General features: G+C 43.3%; 4 protein-coding genes across 11 annotated transcripts; 2 read left to right on the forward strand and 2 right to left on the reverse strand.

Annotated features, from left to right (window-relative positions):
• Window positions 1-588: 588 nt before the first annotated feature.
• On the reverse strand, window positions 589-4,258 carry LOC133904731 (uncharacterized). 8 transcript variants are annotated; one of them, XM_062346238.1, is made up of 9 exons: window positions 3,996-4,258; window positions 3,385-3,462; window positions 2,806-2,944; window positions 2,485-2,689; window positions 2,058-2,186; window positions 1,900-1,949; window positions 1,725-1,822; window positions 1,361-1,648; window positions 589-1,275 (listed from the first exon to the last, which is right to left on the reverse strand). In XM_062346238.1, the coding sequence occupies exons 1-9, from the start codon at window positions 4,179-4,181 to the stop codon at window positions 793-795; spliced, it is 1,656 nt and encodes a 551-aa protein (XP_062202222.1). In that variant the 5' UTR covers window positions 4,182-4,258; the 3' UTR covers window positions 589-792. The 8 variants fall into 8 exon arrangements, with proteins under 8 accessions (XP_062202222.1, XP_062202221.1, XP_062202226.1 ...); XM_062346237.1 differs by having other exon boundaries at window positions 3,385-3,465; XM_062346242.1 differs by having other exon boundaries at window positions 3,992-4,128.
• Window positions 4,259-5,173: 915 nt separating this feature from the next.
• On the forward strand, window positions 5,174-7,982 carry LOC133905350 (PLASTID TRANSCRIPTIONALLY ACTIVE protein 6, chloroplastic-like). Its single transcript, XM_062347117.1, has 6 exons — window positions 5,174-5,766; window positions 5,979-6,047; window positions 6,139-6,243; window positions 6,902-7,021; window positions 7,434-7,523; window positions 7,614-7,982. Exons 1-6 carry the CDS (start codon window positions 5,233-5,235, stop codon window positions 7,728-7,730), a joined length of 1,035 nt encoding a protein of 344 aa, XP_062203101.1. The 5' UTR covers window positions 5,174-5,232; the 3' UTR covers window positions 7,731-7,982.
• Window positions 7,983-9,939: 1,957 nt separating this feature from the next.
• Window positions 9,940-12,600, forward strand: LOC133905561 (transcription factor SCREAM2-like). Its single transcript, XM_062347382.1, has 3 exons — window positions 9,940-10,060; window positions 11,769-11,885; window positions 12,095-12,600. Exons 1-3 carry the CDS (start codon window positions 9,986-9,988, stop codon window positions 12,395-12,397), a joined length of 495 nt encoding a protein of 164 aa, XP_062203366.1. The 5' UTR covers window positions 9,940-9,985; the 3' UTR covers window positions 12,398-12,600.
• A 287-nt stretch (window positions 12,601-12,887) lies between these two features.
• LOC133905559 (BTB/POZ domain-containing protein At1g01640) lies at window positions 12,888-14,930 on the reverse strand. Its single transcript, XM_062347381.1, has 3 exons — window positions 14,560-14,930; window positions 13,916-14,092; window positions 12,888-13,467 (listed from the first exon to the last, which is right to left on the reverse strand). Exons 1-3 carry the CDS (start codon window positions 14,746-14,748, stop codon window positions 12,985-12,987), a joined length of 849 nt encoding a protein of 282 aa, XP_062203365.1. The 5' UTR covers window positions 14,749-14,930; the 3' UTR covers window positions 12,888-12,984.
• Between the last annotated feature and the right edge of the window lie 8,798 nt (window positions 14,931-23,728).

Below are 23,728 nucleotides of genomic sequence, written 5' to 3' on the forward strand. Positions count from 1 at the left end.
TGATTAAGCCATGTAATGACGCCTTCAAAAGCAACCCCTCTTATAGATGAGATCTTATATAGCATTCGACATTTCCTCAATAAAACTTTCATTTCACCTGTCCTTTATAGCATAAAGGAAGCAACTGAAATTAAATATTTCCATGGTTCATCTTGTTGTACCAAGGTGGAATTGCCATGTGCACAAATATATAGGAGTTGCTAGTGTACATAAAATGAGAGATTACCAGTAGACAAATCAAACGATGATATGATAAGGAGTAATGAGCCAATCTGATGGATTTAGTTAAGATGACGAAGCAGATCACTTCCCTTGATGCGTAGCACAGCACCAAAAATAAGTACACTCTCTGGACGAGTGGACATGCCCTTTCACGAATACCAGATATTTGTCGAAAAGAATATGTATCAACTGGAATAACAAGGGCTTTGCATGCTACTAAATCTCAATAAAACCTGTCTTCCAGCCATCACTCATCTCTAATATATTTTCATTCAAGAATAATCTCAAACAGACCTAGAAGGTAAACAATCTGATCAGGGGAACACCACGCAACATACACACTGAAGCAAACAATACAATGTCTGGAAGTTAGAAGGGGGCAACCACTTCTAACGTTGCCTTTTCCACCTTTAAAATTCACATGATATGCAAGATCATTCATAAGCTTCTGTAAACCAAAGAAAAGCAGGTCCAGAAGCACTTTGAACATTGGTTTGGACACAACACTGTACAGCCAGCAATAACGAAAGTCTACCATTACAGACATATCTCAGGGCAACACTAATACTTTCACTCATCTTTCATGGCTATCTCATGCCTCCTTTTCTGTGCAACCTCCACAAGCAGAGTTAGCAGGGCTTCACATACCTGCGATGTGTCTGCCTGATCCCCAGGCTCGTCTTTCAGCGAGGAATACACCATCCATGCATGGTCTAGATTCCTCTCTGGCCGGACCAACACTGATCCAGGAACCTCAGCATCCTTCCTCGTCACAAGACCATCACTCTTCTCACCATACCTTGCCACCAGCAGTTGTGAGCATGCTGCCATTGCAGCAGAAAGTGGCATTACAACTGGGATTCGGGTGGAATTGCCATCGGCAGCAATCGGGAGCTCCAAATGTGCAACATGAGAGAGAGCCGTGAGCACGCTAGGGGTGATCCTTGCCTCTGTGTGGAATGATACAATTGGAACCTCCTGGGGTAACGGGTGCTGTCGCAGGAATTCTTTCCTCCTTTCATAAGTCAGATCTACTAGAGCCTGCAGATCACCCTGGAGAAAAGACAATGAACATAGTCAAGAACATTGTTGTCCATTGCGCAAGCTGACTAATGCTCGGAATGATCAAGACAAATACCTTAAGGACTTTGGATACCAACATTTCCATGAGTTTACGCAACCTGACGTAGTCACCAAGCTGCCCCTCGCGAAGGATATCTGAAGCAACTGGGCTTCCCCCATATGGACTTTGGGCTAATACCAAACCTGCAACTTTGTCTTTCAGTTGTGGCCAATAGAGGGAGAGGGCTGCAGCCGCATCTACGCCGCCCTTGCTATGACCAAGAAGTAGAATACGTTTCCTTGATCCCCAGTATATTTCTTCTATGTATTCCTTTATCTCTCTCGCGTTTTTACTTACTGAAGACTGCAGGGTGGTTTATAAGTCTTACTTGATGAAAATAAATGTCAAGAGCAAAGTACATGTTAGTATATGGAAGTACCTCACTATGAATTTTGGCGATGTGACAAGCCAGACCCATTTTGGAGAAGTATGATTTTGTCTTGACAAAATAAAGCGGCCCGTGGTTACTAAACAAACCTATAAGCAGCACGAAAACCAATGTCATGGAAAGTTGAGAAATTGACCATTTGTAAAAAGAGTGGCTGCAGACTAACCTGGAACCAACAAATAAACCATCGAATGGGGTAGCTTGTGCTCATTTTTTCTGAAGGAGAATGAAATGACCACATGAGATAAAGCTTGTATTACATCTATTATGAAAAGCCAGTTTGCAAATTGTAAGTATTAATATCCAGTTTGAAATTGGTCTAACCTCACAGAGTCCAGAATCTCCAAGAATCTGGTTGTCCCATCCTCAGTTGTAGGCAAGCCTTGATCCCGCTGGAGCCAGCCGATATCATCTGCTGAACCACGGACAGTTTTCCGAGCACTCTCTACAAGTCTGCACACAAGATATCAAAGACTACTCATCCCCACAAAGGAACATCTTATGAGAGACTATTACATCCACTAAAGTTGAATTTTCTGTCCAAAATTAATCTAAAAAGGGCATCAGAATGGCATCCATTTCCAACTCATATTTTTACTTAATTCTTCAGTATGGACAAAATAGACATACTGCGTGGCAAATTCTACGAAAAGTGCACTACACTTCGAATATATGCATTATTACTGTTAAATGCATATATTAGAATTTGCATGAGAAGAATAAAACATAAAGATGCCAGAGCAACGTGTACCCTTGAAACAATGAGGTTCCATTCTGGAAAACACGTGAAGGTACCATGTGTCCTGAGTTTTCTTGAGAGGAGCTTCCGCTACAATCTGCCTGAGCGAGGGATGAGTTAGTGCCAGCTGACTCTATGGAAGAAGCCTGAACAGATGATCTGCTAGCAGCTGATACTGGTGGCAGTGTTACTAATTCTTGGCCCTCCTCAGATAGACCTGCATTAAGATAGCAAACACAATCGAGCAGTTGAAATGGAATTACCATAAGGGTCCATTTTGCTTATGCAATTTACATAAGGAAAACATTTGCCGAAGTAAGAAAAGGAACTAACCAACGTAACCAGGTACAGGGAGGCACTGGGTGAGATATGAAGCTGTCTGGGCAAGATAAGATGCAGCTTGGTTTAAAGATGGGACGGAGAGGAACAGTTGTGAATCTTCAACCCTGTTGTCTGAATAGCTATCATCAACCTGTATTCGTCAATAGCCGTTAAAGGAAAAGAAATAACTAAGAGCCTAAAGTACAACTATAGAATTTTTGCCTAATTTGGATCTTTACATATAAAATCAAAATGAGATTTCATTATGCTGCTTCCTTACCTAACGTTGGACATGTTTGAAGCACAATATTATAAGACTCGTAGCACCAAAGCCTTTACACTTAAACTCTTAAAATTTCGAATATGAAGAGCAGCAGTGCCAAGGATAATGAGTAGACATGGTCAGTGTACTGTGATCAATTTAAGGTTTAAATTGTGCAGCAATCCAATCCACTTAACAAAAAAGGGTCAGGGTTCATACCGTGATAGAAAAAGGGATATACTAAATACTAATCCATGCAAGAGTTGAAAAAAAGTTAAGGCAATTCATTGCACAGGATAATAACAGGACAAAGCAGAAAATCCACATACCGCTGCAGAAGTAGATGGCTCCCCCTGCGTTGAAGGCGATTCCCTCATGTCCGGTGTGGTTATACATATAAGAGAAATCTGCTAGAAGTGCTCCCATTCGTCAGAATAATCAATGTGCAGACAAGCAATGAATCCGCATAAGCGAGTAGCAGGAAAAGGTGGAGCTGGTGATAAAATAAAAGGCTATGTGATGTATAGAACTGAGAAAGAAGCACAACTGAAGAGCAAGTAATGAGGTCCTTTTAGAGTAAAGGAAGCACAACTACGCAAGTAACAAGCGGTACTCTTATCATCAAGAAGAAAAGGATCAAACGCATCTCCAATCACCAAAGGCAAACAACTTCTCTGCAGGTGCATGGACCTTGCCTCCACATGACATCACACGCGACATTTTCTTTTCTTTCTTGTTAAGATTGAAGCACGCGCAAGCAGGGGCGCGCGGATCTACCACCCCGGCCGCCAGAGGTGGCCGGCGGCGGAGCAACAGCCACCCCCCTCCGGTGGCAGATCTACGACCCCAAGCGAATTAAGCAACCGCGAGGGAGAAAACCATCAGAAACGCAGTCTCCCTCGATCGGCATCAGGGGGATAGAAGGGCAGCGCTGACCTACTGTTCCGACGGGCGACGCGTGCGGAAGGCAGAAACCGAGACCAAGAGTCCCGGCCGGTGGTGAGCGACGCCGACGCGTGCCGCGTGCGGAAGGCGAGACCGAGAGCTCCGGCGGTTGCGTCAGGCAGAAGCCGTGACCGAGATAGATATACTCCGTATTTCTTCTCCCCGCGTTGAGCCACGTCATCTCCACCGTCGTCAGCCGTCAGATCGAAGGACGAGCAAACGTCAGCCGTTGGATTGGACCAGAGTCTCCGATTCTTCTGCTCCCGATGAGAGATGGAGCCCGCCGCCCCTACTCCGGTCATCTCCTCCGCACGAGGCCGTCCTCTCCTCTCCTGGCTGATTTCCCATTCCAATGGTTTAGCAAAATCCATCCCCGCCTTCGCCCGTGCACCGTCTCCACTCATTGTCCGACGTCTTTGCCGCCAGCCAGCAGCAGGAGCAACAGCCATTGTCGTCGCCGCCAAGGTCCTCGCTCCACCACCAGCAGGGCCTGGACCACGCCACCCTGCGGCTCAGCTCAGCTCTGCCTCCACCGGCGGGGACGAGGGTTATTTTCTAAGCAGAATGACACATGCATTTTCATATGAGATATCTATTGGTATTGTATTATGTTTTTCATCCTATATTATCTCTATATTATATAACATATATTACTTTGCGGTTATAGTTATTTAAGATTTTTGAGTATGACGAGTATAACTGTCGTAAAAACGCAATGCATGACGTATAATTTTAGACCGTTGTAATATATGGGTATCTTACTATATTTTGTAACACATGTTACACTGCGGTCATAGTTATTTGAGGAATAATTTTTATGAGCATGATGAACACAATTGTCATAAAAGCGTAATATATAGTGTATAATTTTGGGCCCTTGTAACGTAGGAATACCTTACTATATTATGTAACACATGTTACTCCGCGGTCATAGTTATTTGAGGAATAATTTTTGTGAGTATGATGAACACATCAGTTATAAAAGCATAATACATGACGTATAATTTTGGACCGTTGCAACGCGTGAATACTTAACACATATTGCTCTACGGTCATAAGTTATATGCGAAATAATTTTTATGAGCACGATGAACATAACAGTTATGGAAACACAATATATGTTACTAGTGCTAGAAAAAATAAGGGAAAAACTGACATCAGATTTGGTGCCACGGGCCGGAGAAAGCCCAAAGGCCAAAACCTTCCTCCTCTTCCCCTCCACCCAAACGAAAATGGCGACCGCCCCTCCTCTCCTCCTCCTCTCCTCTCGCCCCTATCCATTACGCTGCCGCCACCGCGGGGCCTCTCCCCGCATCTCCTCCAGTCCCAAGCCCAAGCATAAGCTGCCCCTTCTCATCCTCTCCCTCCGAGCCAACCCGGCGGCGCCCCTCCGGCGCAATGTCTCCGTGGCCTACGGTGACGACGACATGGACGACGACTTCGGCGACTTCGACCCCGAAGACGCTGAAGGAGACGACGACGAACTCGACAACGAGCAGGACTACGACGTCGACTACGACCGCCTCCTTGCCCCCGTCAACGCCAAGCCCCCGCTGCCTTCTTCACTTTCCGGGGGGAACGGCGACGAGGGGGACATCGCCATGGTCGCCGCCGAGAGCTTCGTCTCCACGCAGGACTCAGCCTCCGACACCGTCGTCGACTACTCCGTCGACGAGGATGAGTTCCACAAGATCCGCCTGCTCCACTGCGACTTCCTTATCCGCAAGGTGCCTGACCCCGACGATGACGTCTTCGACTTCAGAGAGGTAGCTATCCTCTCATTCCTACTCCTGGCTAGTAATTGCTTGTGGCATTTCGTAAAACTAGTATATGACGATGCTTTTGGTCACTGTGACATTTCATCAAACATGTGCATAGCATTGCCATCCAAATTGGAAAAAAAAACTGCATTAATTGGGTTAATTCAACTCCATTATGTGGTCCTCATTCTGCTGAACATGGCATTTCTGTGCGACAGATGTATGTCACACCACCCGACACTGACACCTACTCCATTCCGAGAGTTCTTGCCCCCATGCCGCAGAAGGTGCCTATATGTTTCAGTTATTTCGTATGTCACTTCAGGTGAATCTGAATCAGCCTTGAGGTGTAACTGTTGCTTCTCTTGTTGGAATTAGTACGTTAGATGCACGAAGAAAAACTTTGGCTGCTACAACGTAACTGAGCCACCAGTTGAGCATTTGCGTGACCCGCTGTACAAGACTGAAAGGGAGATCAAGAAGGTATGTTGACAATTTGTGTGCTCTATTAGCTGTTTCTGCCACTCTATCCATGTTCGACAAACATTATGATGTTTTTCCCTAGCTTCTTGCTGTACAATTCAAGTAGGAATATCCAGTTGTATTCTGGTGATGAAATGCCCTTGCTGGTTGTATTTGTCACTTACCTACTTGTGAGGTAAAATGCATATTTAATGTTCATGTGTAAGCTGCTATGCATGTGAAGTTGCTTTTGTGAAATTTCTTGCAAATCCCTCTGGTCAGAGGTTTTATTCCTCTTGTAGGCTGTAGCAATTACTTGAATATGTAGCTCACCTTATGGGATGCATGATGTAGTGTTTGTTGTCCTAGATGTCCAACTATTGTATATGCTAAAACAGAAAATAAGTGAGCAAGTAAATTACATAGATTTATGTGTTATCCTGCTTTGCTAATGAGTGATCTTCTATTAGCCTTGTTTTAACCCAATGCCCACCTTCGAATGTGATATGTGACTGTTGTTATTACATAGCATGTGTTTCTGGTTTATCATTATTGTTTATGTACATTATGGTTCGACACTGCTAGATTGCTTCTCCGTATTATGATACGTTAAGCATGTGCGCTTCTGGCTTCAGGATTTTCTTATTAAAAGTATATGCCTCATAAATTTATATTGCAGGTCTTCTTAACCAAACACTACAGAAACAGGCGTTCTGATGACCCAGATTTCTTCCTTGATTTTGAGGAGATTTATGTCATTGACTCAAAAACAAGGTCAATCACAAGAGCGAAAGTTGTGGTAAGATATTCTAAATCTAAATTCGTTTAGACTGTTACAAAATATTTGTTTTGATATATTTGGGTTCCATGAATCGGGCTGTTGGTAATTTTGGAGTAATTGTTGTTGTTTTTCCTGTTCGTTAAATGCTCATTCAGTAGTACCTAGCAAAACTAACAAACCAAATGTACATTCAGTAGTACCTAACAAACCATATGCGCGGTTGCTGGTGGAAATTAATCTTTCTTTGTCAGAGTATTATCTTGATGTCATCTTGATGTATCTGACAACGAAATTTGTGGCCAACCTGTTATCTGTTTAACGATCTTTGAGAAAAATTATTCTGCGTGCCACCTAGTATCACCTAAATAAAAAAAAGACATACTTGTGGTGTACTTAAATAACTGATATCTACCCATCTGTGAGTCGACAGGTTAGTGTTCCTGAAGGAAAGAAAAGAGATAGGGGAAATGACCTGCTACTCATACGCGATGGAGGGGAGTCTTTTAGAATAATTGACAAGGTAGTCTGCTTACTTCAAATATCTAGCCTTTTGTTTTGTTTAAGTGGGCTTAAAAAGTAATTTTGGCTATTGGTATCATCACTATACCAGACTAAAAGGGATGATGCAACCACTGTCATCCAAAGAGAAGAGTGGGCAAAGTCGAGACAAGATGTGGAGAAGCATTTCAGGAAGCTCAGAGACTTTGACTACTCAAATTGGTTCTGAAGGAATGGCTCTTGTATTTCTTGCAGAGAAAAATGACATGCAGAGATTTTGCTGTCTTTGCTGCTGATTAATTGTCGCAAGCAACCGGTTGATCAAGATAGAAATGCCATCTTGAAAGTAGATAGGTTGTGTGTAACATTAGTTGTAGCAAGTAGAATTGTATGCCTGCACAAAAAGTGAAAGATTCTGGTGAATGTGCTACTTTGTTGAGTAGCCAAGCTAATGAATATGTAGAACTTGAGCTTCTTTTTCTGCAGAAATGCAATATTGTATTAAAAAAAAGAACTTAATCGATCACAAGGGAGATGTTTTGAATGCTTGGTGAAAAAAAAAGGAAGGGTGAAAAGGGAAACCTGGGTTCCAGGCTTCCAGCACACTACCACTTGACAACTGCATTTGTGGAACGGGGGTATGTAGCAGCTATGCTGATAAATAATAATTGCAAAACAGAAATGTTCTTGGTTATTTAGAGACTGTTATTGATCATCTACATGTGTTGTCATTGTCACCTTACTTTGCACAGGACACCATATGTACAGCAGCTTGCATTCATCAAATGAGTTGAGAATGCCGACCCACTGGGGGTGAAATGCTTTCTCCTTTTAACGTGATTTAAGATGTGCAAATTTTTAGCATAGCAAAACTACAATTAAGTTTATGGAGCGTACAATTTATACACATGGCATCGATGAATACAAGCAAGATGTGTTGCTTCGTGGGGGAAGGGGAGGGGAGAAGTGGAGAACCCGTGAGAGGCATCTTGGAGGCATGCACAGCTCACTCCCCCACGAGAGCTTGTACACTTGTCCATCCAATCTAGCCGAAACGTACAAGAACAAGCTCATGTATGCATCTTTATTCCTCCCCGATCTCCATCTTGCACTACATAATTGAGCTATATAGTGACCAAGCCAAGAAGCTAGACGCGTTTGCGTTGGATGCGTCACCACGCAAGCATGCATCGATTATCCCAGCTGCGTGCAAACCCCACTGATCGATCTCATCCATTGCTTAATCATCACACATCCTGGATGTGCATGCCAGTCCCTTGTTATTGTACTTTAATCTTGGTTTGTCATGTCGTCCATCCATTGTTTTCTTCGCTATCCATCACTATGATGAATTATTGGTCACTTACTATTAGTAGGTAGTGACTACTGTAACTTTGTACTTGGATTTTTGACCAAAGAGATTACATCGTCGATCGATCATACAAGAATCATCGGATTAATTTGGGTGGCCTGATCTATCTCCACATACAGCATCAGATGATACAAGTATATATATATATATATATCTATATGTTGGCTTTCACTTTCTTGTCTCATAGCAATTAGCAAGTGAAGGTTCATGTTTGATATGCTGTGGCTAGCTATTTATAGAAAACTACCCGTTTGGGCGATTGAAAGCTCCGATCCATGGCTTAGTGTCGGATGATTATGAATCAAACCGTGTTGACGCATGCGTGGTCCACGGGAAAAGAAGGAAAACGACCTAGCTAGTGTAAAATTCTGTGCATATATGCGCTATTTTACTTAAATAAATATAATAATCATATCACCCACATCATTTTAATTTACAAACAAAAAGATCGAGCGAAATAAAAGGTCAAGAGGTTGAAGATTTTCAGATAAATTGTCCCATCGCTAACAATCATCAAGTCATATAGCTAAGTTGCCAATAAGTTTCAATTTAGGTTCGAACCTTACTACTTACCAAAACAATATTATAAATAAATACACCGCCATTGGTGCTCAAATTCTGTAAGAAAGAAATGATGTACCAGACGCTCGCTGTGTATCTTCGTATAGTCACATTTTATCCAATCTCTACACATAAAGAACAAAAATCAGATGACTGAATGCTGAGACCTGTATATATGTGTGTTGTAATAGACTGTAACATTACTCGCCGGGATACGCCAATTGAGAAATTTTGCACCGAGCATTACGAGCAGCAACAAACTACTTATTAACTTGTACAAGACAGATCGAACTAAGGACAGGAAAAATAAAGATAATTAAACTAGACTACAACATTTGTCTTAGGATACTGCAGCAACAACTGTATATCATGTGCACCCCAATGATCACTAATGAATACAGTACTGTCTACTGATCTGCAAGAAAATTATAATAAAAAGGAGTATTGTCTGCTACTTAGTCCATGTATATATATAGCCATGAGATCCCCTTCCTGAAATCTTCACTACAGACTCTGGAAATGTGTGTGGAGAGGAGGAGGGGAAGAGAAAGATGTCAGGAAAGGAGAAGAAAGAGGCCTTAAAAGAGAAACTCCAGCTTCTACGCTCCGTTACAAAGTCAAATGCGGTACATCATATCATGCTTTCTACTAAATCCCATTTGTGGTTTATTCTTAGGGGAAAAAAAGAAAGCCGCATGCAGGGATGTTTCAGTTTCAGATTTGCTGGAAACTCTTTTTTCTTTCTGTACATAGCAGGCCTTCCATGATCTTTACTATCAATAACTTAGATTTTTTATAATCTCTAGCAAAAACCAGCGGGTGTGCAGTTAACTAGCTAGTTGTTTGCACTGCGAAACTGAGCTCAGATCTGCGAATCCTTTTTTTTTTTTTTGAGAGAGAAACTACGGCAGCACAAGGCTGCCTGTACATTTTATTGCATAAGGACAATAGTTACAAAAGTGAATTTACACAGGGAGGGAGACTAAGAACAGCACTAAAGGAAAAAAGAAGGGAGAAACACTATACTATACTAAGAAGCGACTGCTCCATTCAACTAGGCTACCGTGATCGGCTTGCTTATGACATCTATGAGACCATAAAAGTAGGTCATCATGCTAGCGGCGAAGCCGCGAAGGATCTGCTCATTGCTTTCATCTTCTTCATGCCGAAAGACCTTTGTATTCCTACATTTCCATACGTTCCACAGGAAGCAAATCAAGATTGTGCTCCTAACTTTAAGATTAATATGTAGAAGAGCGTTGGGAGGGCGAACACGAAAATTCTACTCACTACGTGAAAAACAGATATAGAAGACATAAAATTAATAATATATCATAAAAAATAGACTGAAAGCGGTTTAAAAAATAGCATGGCTTAGGAAAAAAAATATTTTTTTATCTTTTTTCTAATAAAAAATATGAAAAAAAATATAAATGACATGTCACTGTTATGACTTATCGCTTATGTTTAATCATAAGTGATGGATCACTATTACGATCTGTTACTTATAACCTTTATAATTGATGAGTTAATTTGTGACCTATCAACTATGACTGAATTGGCGATGAATCTTAAGTCGTCACCAATACCGACTCATCAGTGACGCGTTCAGGGTGATAGGTGCGGGATCTGTCACTAATGACAGTTATGACTCATCACCTATAACCTTTTTTCACATAGTGACTAGAAAATATAGACACATAGCTTATTAGGACCGTTTATTTATGTTGAGATTCGTACTAGTGAGGTGGTGAAGAAAGTCATAAGGTACATATGAGAGAATCAATGTATAAATGTTTATTAGGTAAGAAGGATGAAACACCGAGATAAGTCGTAAGTACGCAAAGACATGTAGAGTTGTATTTCCTTGGGTTGTTCTATGCCGCATTCAGTATCGGAAGTACGGATCCTTTTCTTTGAAGAAAGAGGTTAAGGCAACCGACATAGGCACAGACTTTAGGCCGTTATATTTTTCCTCATATCATCTGTATATAGGGTTCTGATGCACTCAAGATTTGAATTAGTTGAAAACATTTCTGCACGATGAAGATTTCATATATAGTTATTACTAACAATATGGTGCGAAAGAAATTAGCGGCCAAAATTTGAGGCTGTGCAAGTCAAACTACTCTCCTATAAAAGTAAAAGATGGATCGAATAGCTAGTTTTTGTCATGGAAAGGAGACTTGTTCCTATATGACCGTTAGGCCTAAAATCCACAGGGACATTTCTGACCAATGCAGGCAAATAAGACGTCATTTCTGACTAATCCACTGGGACATTTCTTCTTAGTCGTTAATGTACATTTATCGTTCATCTCAATGACCGATGCAGGCAAATAAGACGTCAATCCTGGTAGATGCGTCGAAATACATCAAGGAGCTCGAGGACAAGGTTGAAGCAGAATCTGCTGCTGCTTCACAAGCTGACAGCGACGCCATGGCAGCAATGGTACGTCTGTGTACATTGCTACCGAGCCACTAGCTTATCGTTGCAAGCAAAACATACATACATATATATTACTTGATGATAAATCTATGGTAAATATCAATTGATCTGGTAAAACGTTGTATATATAGAGAGAGAGAGGTTTTTTTAAAAGGAGTAAAATTAAACAAGTGACTCTCGATCGATCCATGCATGTTTGGGTACGTATGCAGGTGAGCGTCGCATCGGTGGAACTGGCCGGGGATAGCAGCAGCAGCAGCAGCAGGAGAGGATTCCGGATCAATGTGTCGATGGAGAGGAGCCGGCCTGGGCTGCTGGTGTCGGTGCTGGAGGCCTTCGAGGAGCTCGGCCTGGATGTCCTCGACGCCGACGTCTCCTGCGCCGATGACACCGCCTTCCGCCTCCAAGCGCTTGGATCAGGTCAGGGCCAGCAGGGGGAAAGCGTCGACGAGCAAATGGTTCGGCAAGCGGTGTTGCAGGCCATAAGCAAATGCATCAACGATGGCGATGACTAATTAAGGAAACCAACAAGCAAAGAAAATCACATGCATGCATGCATGCATATATATCATCTGTAATAGTATTTCCTACCAAAAGATGGAAAGAGATCGATAAACGATAAGCAAACGACTGCGAATTTACTAGTTAAGATAAAAGAACAAGTTGTACTATACTATATGGATTTAGTATTAATTGGAACCTACGTTTTCGTCAGCAATGTCGTGACCTCGATCTGTGTTGCAACGTGAAGGAGACGGAAATTATCAAAATGCAACGAATGACATGGGGAAATGCCCTCTTGTGTTCCTTTTTTAAGTGTTGTTGGAAGCAAATGCTATCTATCTGAGCCATCTGAATATCCACCTAGGCCGGATGGACACGTTGTAAACTAAAATTTTTTCTGCTCCTCTCTTAATATGAAACGTACGATGGAACTACTGCCTGATTTCGCAAAAAAAAAAAAAAACATGGTATATATATACCATTGCAGGCAATGCATATGGAAGAGAAATGTAACCTTCGATGCATGCATGCATCGATTACACGTCACTTGCTCAAAACTAAGCAAGAGCTCAGCTCACGTATGATCTTTGCAATATAATTAGCTTCCAATTAGCTCTTCGCATTGGGCTTCAGTTCTCATCGACATCTTGGCCAGCAGCGCCCGAGTGATCTCGACGCACAGGCCGGCGTTCCGGACGGCGAAGTCGTCGTACTCAGGCGAGAACACCACCTGCTCGGCGTGCTCCACCACCGCGCCCATGGCGCGCTCCCTGAGCGCGGCGCTGGAGCTGAGCTCGGCCACCTCCAGCGTCCGGAGCACGTTCCGGGGCCCCACGCGCGCCGTGAGCCGCGCCTCGCAGGCCCTCCGCAGGAACGGGACGTCGTACTTGTCGCCGGCGACGAGGAGCGCGTGCAGCTGGCGCTCCGGCAGGTCCTGGCCGAGGGCGCCGGTGTAGAGGAAGGCAAGGAAGAGGGAGAGTTCCTCGTGGGCGAGCTCCGGGAGGGAGATGGAGTCGCCGGCGGGGGCCTTGCAGTGCTCGTCGGAGGACAGCATGTGACGGAACACCTCCGATCTCACGGCCTGCGCGCGCATGCAGCAAGGATAACATCTTTTTATATTTTGAAAATAAAAAATTACAAAATTGGACGTCTGTTTGAAAAAAATATATATTTTCACCCGTTGTCGCCTATCTAATAAGGGATATGTTATCGCATGTTAAAAAAGTATCACGTTCCATTACTTTAAAATTTAAAACAATATCAGAATGATCATGAAAAATTCTGAAATTTATCTTTTTTACTTCTCATCTTACATATCATATTTTTGGCTTATTTTTTTAAGATAGATTATAGCATCCTTCACAACGTACTTTTTTCAAACGGATGCTTAATTGTGCAAAAAAAATTATTTTCGAATTATAAAAAAACCGCAAGGATAAAATTGGTTGGGCCCAATTCTCTACAATCAGTGTGCCCAGTAACTAGAAAGCCCATAAGCTGAAGTTGGGCCCACGGGCAGAGAGACTAACCAGGATGGCTTTGTGGGCTGGGATTGGGGCCCCAGTGCCAGGTTCGACGAGGATATCGGTGTGGATTCCCTCCTCCCACGCCAGCGCCAAGCCTTGTTGGAGGTAGGCAGCCCTGTGGGTGGTCTCCTCCTCCCTGTCTCTCATCTCCTTCACCCCCTCCCATGCATCTCTCATCCCCTGCATTTGCATTTCATCAGGAAAAGAAAGGGAATTCAGATCTGTTTTCTTTTCCAAATGTGAAATGGCAACATGACAGAGATGGCAATCGAGGAGAATCTACTCTGCATTGTATTGCAGAGGTTTTTGCTTCAAATCAAAGGAAATGCTAACTGTTCTAAGATAACACAAGTATATAATACAGTCTTCAAGGATCCCTTCCATTCGCACCACTTTTACCAAACCTTTCAGTTCAAGCATACAACTTCACGATTGAGACATGCAGCTAACTAGTACCACAAACAATGATATGATATCGAACCCGACGCACCTTGAAACTAACAAAAGGTTGGAAGCATACAATTCAGATATCATGTAATTCTAGCCTTACAAAACCAGTCTAGATTCTCAGTGGAAGCATACAATTGAGATATCATGTAACATCTGAAACCGTAAGAGATTAAACAAACTAAGCGAGCAACTGTTACCTTGGTTGTGCTGTTAGGCTTCATCAATCCGCGGGACCTGACAGAACCATGGCCATCTTCTTCTTCTTCTTGTTCATCGTTGTTCAGGAAGGTGATGATGGCCTTGGCACCTTCATAGCAGGGAGCACAGATGGCGTTCCTTGGAAGCCTGTACTTGGTCGCCATGGGGCTGCAGATGCAGCAATCCATGATTCCTCCTCGCCTTCCTTTGCTTATTCCTTCTTCTCTCTCTGGCTCTGCGATGATGCTAACAAGGAGCTGTTTGACATTGCTTCTGTGTTGGGTGAGGGTATAAAAACGAATGGAAAGAAAGGGTGTGTTGCCATTTCTTTTCTAGAACTATAGTATGTGGTGGTTGCTATATTTTCATAAATATGTAACTCATGGATGCAGTTGGTGCATGGACACCTTTTTTGTTTCAATAGATTGACTAAACTGCCCTCGACCGAGTCTCTTCCATTTCCAAACGGAATGATTAACAAAACAGCAGGTGAGGTACCTGCACACTAATTTGCAGTAGAGCAATTTAACCAATCATGCAAAACGTTATTGAAAGTCCATACCAGAAAGAAAGGAATGCCTTGTCCTTAAAGTAAGAGCAGGCATTGATGTTTGTAGGGCAGAATGTTGAAAAGAGAATGAGTACATGGTAGTGTATGCACCTTCCCTCTGGTTGTAAAATTGTTCTGATTGAGTCTTATTTGAGCTCTATTCCTAATTACACTATAGGGTGTATCTTTTACCTAATGTTGTGCATAAAAAGATGGATTTTTTGAGATCAAATTTCTTCTGGTATGGTCAGGGTTGGAAGAAGAGGTACCATATGATCAAACGGGAGGTGTTAACCAGTCCAAAAGAGTTTGGTGGATTGGGTCTAACTGATACTAGAGTGATGAATGTCTGCCTTCTTTCTAAATGAATTGTGAAATTAGAAAGAGGGGATAGTGATCCAGTTTGTGATCTTTTGAGAAAGAAATATTTAGGAGATAGAGAGTTTTATAGCAGTAGCAAGATTGGAGGTTCCTAGTTATGGAAAGATTTGCATTCTATTAAAAGTTTTACAACTTTGGGTTGATATACATCTTGAGGAATGGGAAGAAATTAGATTCTGGTTATATGTTTGGTTGGATCCTTGTCCTCTAAAGATCAAATTCGAGGAGTTATACAAGATAAGTTTTCAACAAGAAGCAACAGTGCATCAGGTGCTTATACAGTGCTTTCCTAATCTCATTTTTAGAAGATCTTCAGGAGGTGAAAGAGTGGGAAATCATGATTGCAATCACAAATAGTATATGTTTGTTTGATGAGTCAGATTCAGTTGTTTGGGCTTTTGAAAATTCTAGGAAGTTTAGTTTTTCATCTCTTTACAAGCATCTTACTTTCCCAGGGGTTAGAGATGTGAGTATGTTGGAGATCTGGGAATGTAAGCTTCCCTTGAAGATTAGAATTTTTCTACGGTCTTTACACAAAAATAGGATTCCCTTAACTGATCAATTGATTAACAAAGGGTGGAGGGGCAGTGAATGATGCAAACTTTGTGGTCTTAGAGAGACTTCATACAACATTATGTTTTAATGCCCAATTGCAAAAAAATTCATTTCGTGTGTCTGCAGAGATGTTTTCTATTGGCTTTCTGTGCCAAATTCTCTTGGGACTTTTAGAGAGTTGTTTCTTGATTGTAGAAGTTCTAGAGAGAATATGCTTCTTATTTTTCTTTTAGGTGCTGTTTGTTGGACTCTCTGGCTAACGCATAATGATTTTGTTTTTCAAAATAAATTTTGTCCCTCCCCACAGGCGGTCATTTACAGGGCAATTTCGTTCATGATGAGGCGGAAGTTGCTTGTCAAAGCGTCTGATCACGCGAAGATGGAAGATATGGTTTAGAGAATCAAGATGGAGGTGGATATACATCAACAACATCACCTGACTGCGAGGCTACCAGCAGGGATTAGATAATACTGATGCTTCTTAGTCTTATTATCTTTTGGTGATCTTCGGAGGAGAGTTTTGCAGTTTCACCTGTTGACTTTTAGTTCTTGTCTCTTTAGATGTTGCTTAGAGTTGCCTGGTATATGTTTGGGTTAGTTCAAGTTTACTTGATAGATGATACTCTAGTCATACTATGTTGTCACTATACCTATACGTTGGGTCTTCCAACGTGGACTACTGTACTTTGTTGCTTTCTATAAAGTAGGGCCATGCCTTTGGTCTAAGAGCAGGCATTGGCTTTATGGGTTTTGTCTTTGAATGGGAGATTAGGTACAATTGTCTAAAGTTGGCCAAGGCCAACTACTGTACACCAAAAACAGCCTGTTCATGGACTGTAGAGGGTACATTTTACTTAAGCCTTTATGGCATAATTAGTGGAAATACAAATCTTTGCTGGCCCAAGAAAAATATTAGCTAAAAGATTACTGATCTGATGTCATAAATGCTAAATTTCATTATGCTTTAGTGGTTCCTTTGCAGTTCAAGAATCTGGCTGCTTCTCTGAAGAAAAAGGAAGAGAAGCTATACAAACCGAAGTCTAATTATGAAATGCTCTGCCATAAACTTATGTAAAGGCTGGTTTCATAAAAATATGGACCCTGTGTAAATAAAGTTGGAAGGTCAGTACAGTCTTTTCCTCTGAAGATATAATTAAGTAGACATCAGGTTTAAATTCAGACAAAATGATGTTTTCATGATTATATAATGAAGGAAAGAATCATGGACCAGAACGTTGAGAGGGACTTTCTAACCTAAAATGGACTTTTTTGGGGGAACTGAAAGATGTTGGAGACTTGGAGGGTGGCACGGCTTAGGCTATGCTGCCATAACAGGTTACCAACTAGCTTCCCACTCAACCAACACCAGGGCCCTCTTTAATAATACCACTCATTCCAATCACAAATAAGCCGTGATATCCTTGTCCACTCTTTTATCTCAGATTATATTTATAAAGTCTAATAAATTTATAACTTTATGAAAGTATTTTTAAGATAAATCTGTACATATATGTTTTATGTTTCTAAACTAAATATTATAGAAATTATTGATAGTAAGAGTTTCAAAAGTTTAACTACAATCTTGTTCAAAACATCAAGTATTTATGATCGGAGGGAGTAGATGAGAGAATACGGCACTAAGTATACCATAATGGGATTGGGAAAGAAAGATCATTTGAAGACCCTTTATCATGTCATGAAATAAACTGACAACATGACCTGAGCCACATTTCTAAAGCATGCGGCATGATTGTCAGTGTAATCGCTGTCCCACCAAGAAATGGTAAACATAAGGGGAAAATAATGCGAGTAGTTAACAGGAAAATATAATATTATTCCGTTTGATAAAGGGGGCGAGATCCATCCATCCATCCAATGATGAGGTTTTATTGGGTTAGTTGGCACATAACAGTCGTCGTACGTGGCAATTAGCTACAACTACAAACGAAGGGCTCTCTCGGTTGTTTGTTATTTTTTTTTTCTGAGAGAATTTGCGGGTGTCTGATTGGGATGCATCCCTTTGACCTACTATACTATATATCCTTATTGCCATAATAATGCAGTAAGAATGAAGTTTTTTTTTTATCCATTTCAGACAACGGTTTATCAAATTAACACCTTGGTCATGTTAGAATTTTGTCAGAACCGCTCTTGGTTCCTCTATGTGTTTTATTGTTTGATCGTAAGGACCAATAAAAAGTTAAGATTGACCGAATCAGTTTAGAGAAACCAGAAAAGAACTCAGTGCCTACTGTTGAAGTCCTTTTTGGAAGGAGGAGAAACTATTTTTCTTTCTAAATGCATGCAGAATTTGAAGCGTTAATTCATGTGTTTTTGGGCCTATTCCAGTGTCTCTAAATCACCGAGCTTCAAAGAAAAACAAAGAAAAGAAAAAGGAAAGAAAGAGGGCCATATTAGAGCAGGCCATACATTGGCTGTCTCATGGTAGTCAGCCCTATGCACAAACAAATGCACAAGAACGTACTTAAGAAGAAAAGGTCTCTGTAATTAACCTGAATAGCTCAGATGATTTGCTACTTCATGGTGACAATATAATTCAGGGAACCACAGCATATCATCTTCTTCATCATCATCATTATCACTGGATAGATTGTTGCCTCGAACAAAAGAAATGCCACCCTGTTATGACCATGAAAACACTCTACAACTTGCTTTGATAATGTCAGTCACAAGACGATGTTGGTGCAAAGCTGACAAACATTTATGTGACCAATCTTATCTTATATTACTAAAGCGTGTATCAAGCGTGCTTCTTGGTTGAGCCACGTCACCAGAAATACGAGATCCGTCGGATGGCGATCGTTCGGCCATGGGCAGGTCTCAGATGATGGTCCTGGCTCTCGTCAATAGCCGTTCGATCAGGATCGTACGCCTCTCTCGTGCGCTCTCCTTGTGCATGTGATCTGGGAGTGTGGGGAAGAGGCCACCGTCGTCGCCGCTACCTCCACCACCTGGAGCTCGCACTCCTCCTCCCTATCCATGCAGCGCGCGCTCGACCTCTTCAACGCCGCTGCCTTCCAGTGCGTGTTCTCTCCCACACCCTGCTACCTTCTCCGCGCTCCTCTTCCTCCGCCGCGCCGCCTCCGAGCCCTGCAGGTTATAGGAGCCGCAGTTCCTGCCGCCCGTCCGTCTCCTCCCACCCTACCACGCGCTCACTCTCCTTCGCCTCCTCCCCGTGCTACTCCGTCGGAGCTGCATCTCGTAAAATGCCCTCATCGTCTGCCTCGACCGCCTTGTCTCCTCCTGCCGGCTCGATGTTGTCACCGAACAAGTTCCTTCACAGGCCCAACGCATGCGTCTACAACATCCTCATCAAGCACTACGTCAAGAATGGCGAATTGGAGACCGTGTTCAAAGTGCTCGATGAAATGTGTGAGTACACTTGCGTGGATGTGAGGCCAAACTTGGTCACCTATTCAACCTTGATCGATGGGCTCTGTCGTGGGGATAGGATGAAAGAAGCATTTGAACTATTTTAGGAGATGACCGAGAAGGATCGCATCGTGTCAGATCAGCTAACCTACAATGTGATCACCGATGGATTCCGTAGCCTGGTGCATCAGGGGAAGGCACATGCAATCTTTGGATTTATGAGGAGGAAACAGTATTGGGATATTAAGTGGATTACCATCCATATTGATTATGCATAATGTAGTGTCCGTGTAATAGGTAAGGGAATGCCCTATTGGATGGGCCCCATGCTACCAAATATCAGTCAATGGTTGACATCTTTGTGGCCATAGCTTCACCCCACGATCAGGGCGGGGCTCAGTCGACCAACCCCCTGATCGAAGGAGAAGACCCTGCCACCCACCTTCTCACGGGAGGACATCATACTCCTCCACCCCCTTGCCAGGGTCACAAGACCGTCGGCTCTCCCAAGTTGATCGAAGCGGCCCATCGATGAGTGTTTCTGTATTACAGGACAGGATGCAATGCTTTCTCTGCATGGCCGTGGGAGATGCACTGGTCGGACAAGTTTCGATTGGTCCTAGCTAAAAAGTACAACGGCTTGACCAATCCTGAGGAGTTTCTACAGATCTACACCACCATGGTGCAAGCCACGGGTGGTGACAGGAAGGTCATGATGAACTATTTTCCGACCACCCTGACTGGTTTGCTTCAGTCCTGGCTCACGAACCTCCTCCGAAGGTCAATTCATTCTTGGGAAGACTTATGCAGCTAGTTCATCGCTAACTTTCAGAGAACCTATACTTGACCAGGGGTTGAGAATGACATGTACGAGTTCAGGCAGTGGCATAGCAAGTCGATGCAAGATTGCATCTAGCATTTCACCGAATGCTAAAATACCATTCTGAAGATCACAAGTGAGTCCATGATCATTGAGTTCTGAAGGGGGATTAGAGACCAGAAGATGGTCAAAAAGCTGGCCACCAAAGAGGTCCGAAGCACCACTGAGCTCTTCGATCTCGTGGACAAGTGCGCTTAGGCCATCGAGACCCGAGAGCGCTAGATCGATGTTAAGCAGCAACTGACCAGCCTGTCCTTTCCAAAGGGGCCCACCGGAAGGAGAAAAAGAAGAACAAGTGTAAGGCTGGACCACCTGACGTTATGGCGGTCAAGTAGGTCGGCCAACCGTGCCAACGCTTTGAGAAGAAGGACGGCAAAAATGGTAGAGGCTACTACTCGATCCATCGTACCAACGCACACGACCTGACTGAATGCAAGGTCGTGTGAGGCATCATCGACCAAGAGCTTGAAAGCCACAAACCCGGGTGCAACAACGATGGTGAAGACAGGGCTAATCCCAACCAGTCGGCTCTGGGTTTCTAACAGGCCAAGCACATGGTCCACCACATCTTAGGAGGTGTCGTGACGTATTTCTCAAACATGGAGTACAAATCGGTGATCCACGAGGTATGCGTAACCATGTCGGGTCCGAGTCCGTGACTGAAATGGTCGAAGGTTCTCCTCACCTTTAGCCAGGCGGACCACCCCACATGGGTTAAGCGCCCCGAATGTTTCTGCATCATGGTCGAGCCCATATTGCACAATTTCCAGATGTTACCCCATCGTGGTTGAGCCCATAGTGCACAATATCCGAACGGGTCGTGTGCTAGTCGATGGAGAGAGTTCCATCAACCTCCTCTTCGCCGATGTGCTAGATGCCCTGCAGATCTCGAGGAGTGCGTTGAAGCCATCTCCTCCCTTCTTCGGGATCACCCTAGCTCTTCGGCCAAGCCGTTGGGGTAGATCGAGCTGCCCGTCACCTTCAATTCACCGAACAACTTCAGGATCGAGAGGGTCCTGTTCGATGTGACGGACTTCAAGACTATGCACAATGTGATCCTAGGACGACCAGCAATGGCCCAATTCATGGTCATCACCCACTATGCAAACCAGACAATCAAGATCTCTAGTTCCAAGGGAGCCATCACCATTTTAGGCACCAAAAGATGGCCCTGCACTGCAACAAGAGGAGCCTTGACATGGTCGAGCTGACTCCTAGCTCGTAGCCTGAGAACATCAGGCCAAGCAACCATCCAGAGAAGGTCCATGTCATCGCTAATCCCAACGATCGGCTCAAGGCAGTACCCATAGATGACGCCAACCTATCCAAAATGGTCCAGTCTGGACCCGAAATAGGAACCCATGCTCACCATTTTCCTTTGGGCAAACACAAATGTCTTTTCTTGAAGTTCGTTTGATATGTCTAAGTTCTCTAGGGAGGTGATCAAGCACAAGTTGTCAGTGCAACCCGACGTGCGACCTGTAAAGCAAAAGGTGTGCCGGTTCACACCTAACCGAAAGGAAGCACTTCGTGATGAGATTAACAAGCTCCTGGAAGCAGGCTTCATTCGAGAAGTGCGATACCTAGAGTGGATGGCTAACCCTATCATGGCTCGAAAGCCCAATGATAAGTGGAGGATGTGCGTCGACTTCATCGACCTCAATAAAGTGTGTCCAAAAGATCTCTTCCCTTTACCCCGGATCGACTAACTTGTAGACTCAACTGTCGGCAGTAACTTGCTATGCTTCTTAGATGCCCATTCAGGTTACTATCAGATCAGCATGTATGGAGTTGATGAGGAGAAAAGTGCTTTTGTTACGCCCTTCGGGGTCTTTTGCTATGTAAATATGCCATTTGGCTTAAAAAGCGCTGCTGCTGCTTACCAATGATGCATTTAGCTCGTCCTTAGACCATAGCTCGGTAGAAATGTCAAAGCCTATATGATGATAGTCGTAAAAATCAGGACCAAGGATGCCCTGATCGCGGACCTCCAAGAGATGTTCGACAACCTGTGAAGTACCATATGAAGCTGATCTCGGAGAAGTGCACGTTCGGAGTCCCATTAGGGAAGTTGCTCGGTTTACTCGTGTCCAGCCAGGGGATAGAAGCAAATCCTGAAAAGATCAAAGTCATCAACCAGATGAGGTTCCCGACTAGGTTGAAGGAAGTCCAGAAGTTGATAGGATGTATGGCAGTGCTGAGCAGGTTCATCTTGATGATGGAAGAGAAGGGGTTGCTGCTCTTCATGCTCCTGAATAAAAGTGACTGATTCCTGTGGACCCCAAAAGCAGAGGCAGCCTTCTGAGATATCAAAAAGGTACATCTCTTCCCCTCCTGTACTAACCACTCCTCGACAAGACAAGGAGCTCCTGCTCTACGTTGTAGCTCCCCGTAGGTCGTGAGTGCGGTCCTGGTTGTTGAGCGTGAAGGTCTTCAGCGATTAGTCAACTACATCAGTGAAGTCCTACACGACGTGAAGGCTCGGTACCCACAGGCACAGAAGCTATTGTACGTTGTGCTGATGACCTCTCGTAAACTCAGGCATTACTTTCAGGCCCACAAAATCAAGGTAGTCTCCTTGCTCCCGATTAAGAAAATCCTCCACAACAGGGATGCAGTAGGAAGAATAGCGGAGTGGGCAGTGGAGCTAGAGGAGTTTGGTATTCAGTTTGTCCCCCGGATGGCTATCAAGTCTCAGGTGCTGGTTGATTTTGTGGCTGAGTGGTCGTCCTTTGAGACTGTAACACCCTGAGTTGAGCATGTTAATTAGTTATAAAATTCACTCCAAATTAAAACTGTTTATGATTAATTAGGCTAACTATGGGTTAAGAGAATAGGTAAGTGGATGTGTATATACCAGTATATATGTACATTCATGTCTATAGTTGCTTAGGTATTTCAAAGTGCACTAGAATCGAATTCAAAATAGTCTCTGCATTAAGTGGTTCATGCATTAGTTTGAGATTTCTTGGTTCTTATATGGAGGTTTGAAATTGAATGTCTCTCAATTTCAAACCTACTCTTAGATTCTTTCGGCTCCAATTCAAATCAAAGTTCAAATATTCCAATTCAAATCAAAGTTCAAATATTCCAAATTGAGTTAATCTTAATCCCAAGTCAAAATTTAAATTCAAAATTTTCCATTTTGAATTATTCCCAAAATTCCTTCCCCTCTCTCTTTTCCAGCCCACAGATTCGGTCCACTTCTCCCCTCCCCTCTTCTCCCGCGCCTTCAGCCTGTTCATGTGTGCGCCAGCGAAATCGGCCCACGCCACCATGCTACCAGCCCAGCCGCGCGTTCACGCACGCGCTAGCGCGCGCCCGCGCCCCGCCATCGCTGGCCGTCCATGTGTCGCCAATCCATCGGCTCATTTCTCTCCCCCTCTTTCCTTCTCCCTTCCAGCGTGAT

This window comes from Phragmites australis, chromosome 22 (assembly GCF_958298935.1).
Source record: "Phragmites australis chromosome 22, lpPhrAust1.1, whole genome shotgun sequence".
NCBI lineage: Eukaryota > Viridiplantae > Streptophyta > Magnoliopsida > Poales > Poaceae > Phragmites > Phragmites australis.

What these genes read in the sequence shown, in the direction of transcription:
- LOC133904731 (XM_062346237.1), bottom strand. Translation starts at nt 4,181, where the DNA reads ATGACGTGGCTCAACGCGGGGAGAAGAAATACGGAGTATATCTATCTC. An exon ending in ACGCGTCGCCCGTCGGAACA is followed by an intron (nt 3,466 to 3,995) that starts GTAGGTCAGCGC and finishes GAGCACTTCTAG; the next exon opens with CAGATTTCTCTTATATGTAT. An exon ending in GAGATTCTGGACTCTGTGAG is followed by an intron (nt 1,950 to 2,057) that starts GTTAGACCAATT and finishes ATTCTCCTTCAG; the next exon opens with AAAAAATGAGCACAAGCTAC.
- LOC133905559 (XM_062347381.1), bottom strand. Translation starts at nt 14,748, where the DNA reads ATGGATTGCTGCATCTGCAGCCCCATGGCGACCAAGTACAGGCTTCCA. An exon ending in AGCCTAACAGCACAACCAAG is followed by an intron (nt 14,093 to 14,559) that starts GTAACAGTTGCT and finishes ATGCAAATGCAG; the next exon opens with GGGATGAGAGATGCATGGGA. An exon ending in CAGCCCACAAAGCCATCCTG is followed by an intron (nt 13,468 to 13,915) that starts GTTAGTCTCTCT and finishes ATGCGCGCGCAG; the next exon opens with GCCGTGAGATCGGAGGTGTT.
- LOC133905350 (XM_062347117.1), top strand. Translation starts at nt 5,233, where the DNA reads ATGGCGACCGCCCCTCCTCTCCTCCTCCTCTCCTCTCGCCCCTATCCA. An exon ending in ACGTCTTCGACTTCAGAGAG is followed by an intron (nt 5,767 to 5,978) that starts GTAGCTATCCTC and finishes TCTGTGCGACAG; the next exon opens with ATGTATGTCACACCACCCGA. An exon ending in TCACAAGAGCGAAAGTTGTG is followed by an intron (nt 7,022 to 7,433) that starts GTAAGATATTCT and finishes GTGAGTCGACAG; the next exon opens with GTTAGTGTTCCTGAAGGAAA.
- LOC133905561 (XM_062347382.1), top strand. Translation starts at nt 9,986, where the DNA reads ATGTCAGGAAAGGAGAAGAAAGAGGCCTTAAAAGAGAAACTCCAGCTT. An exon ending in CCGTTACAAAGTCAAATGCG is followed by an intron (nt 10,061 to 11,768) that starts GTACATCATATC and finishes TGACCGATGCAG; the next exon opens with GCAAATAAGACGTCAATCCT. An exon ending in GCGACGCCATGGCAGCAATG is followed by an intron (nt 11,886 to 12,094) that starts GTACGTCTGTGT and finishes GTACGTATGCAG; the next exon opens with GTGAGCGTCGCATCGGTGGA.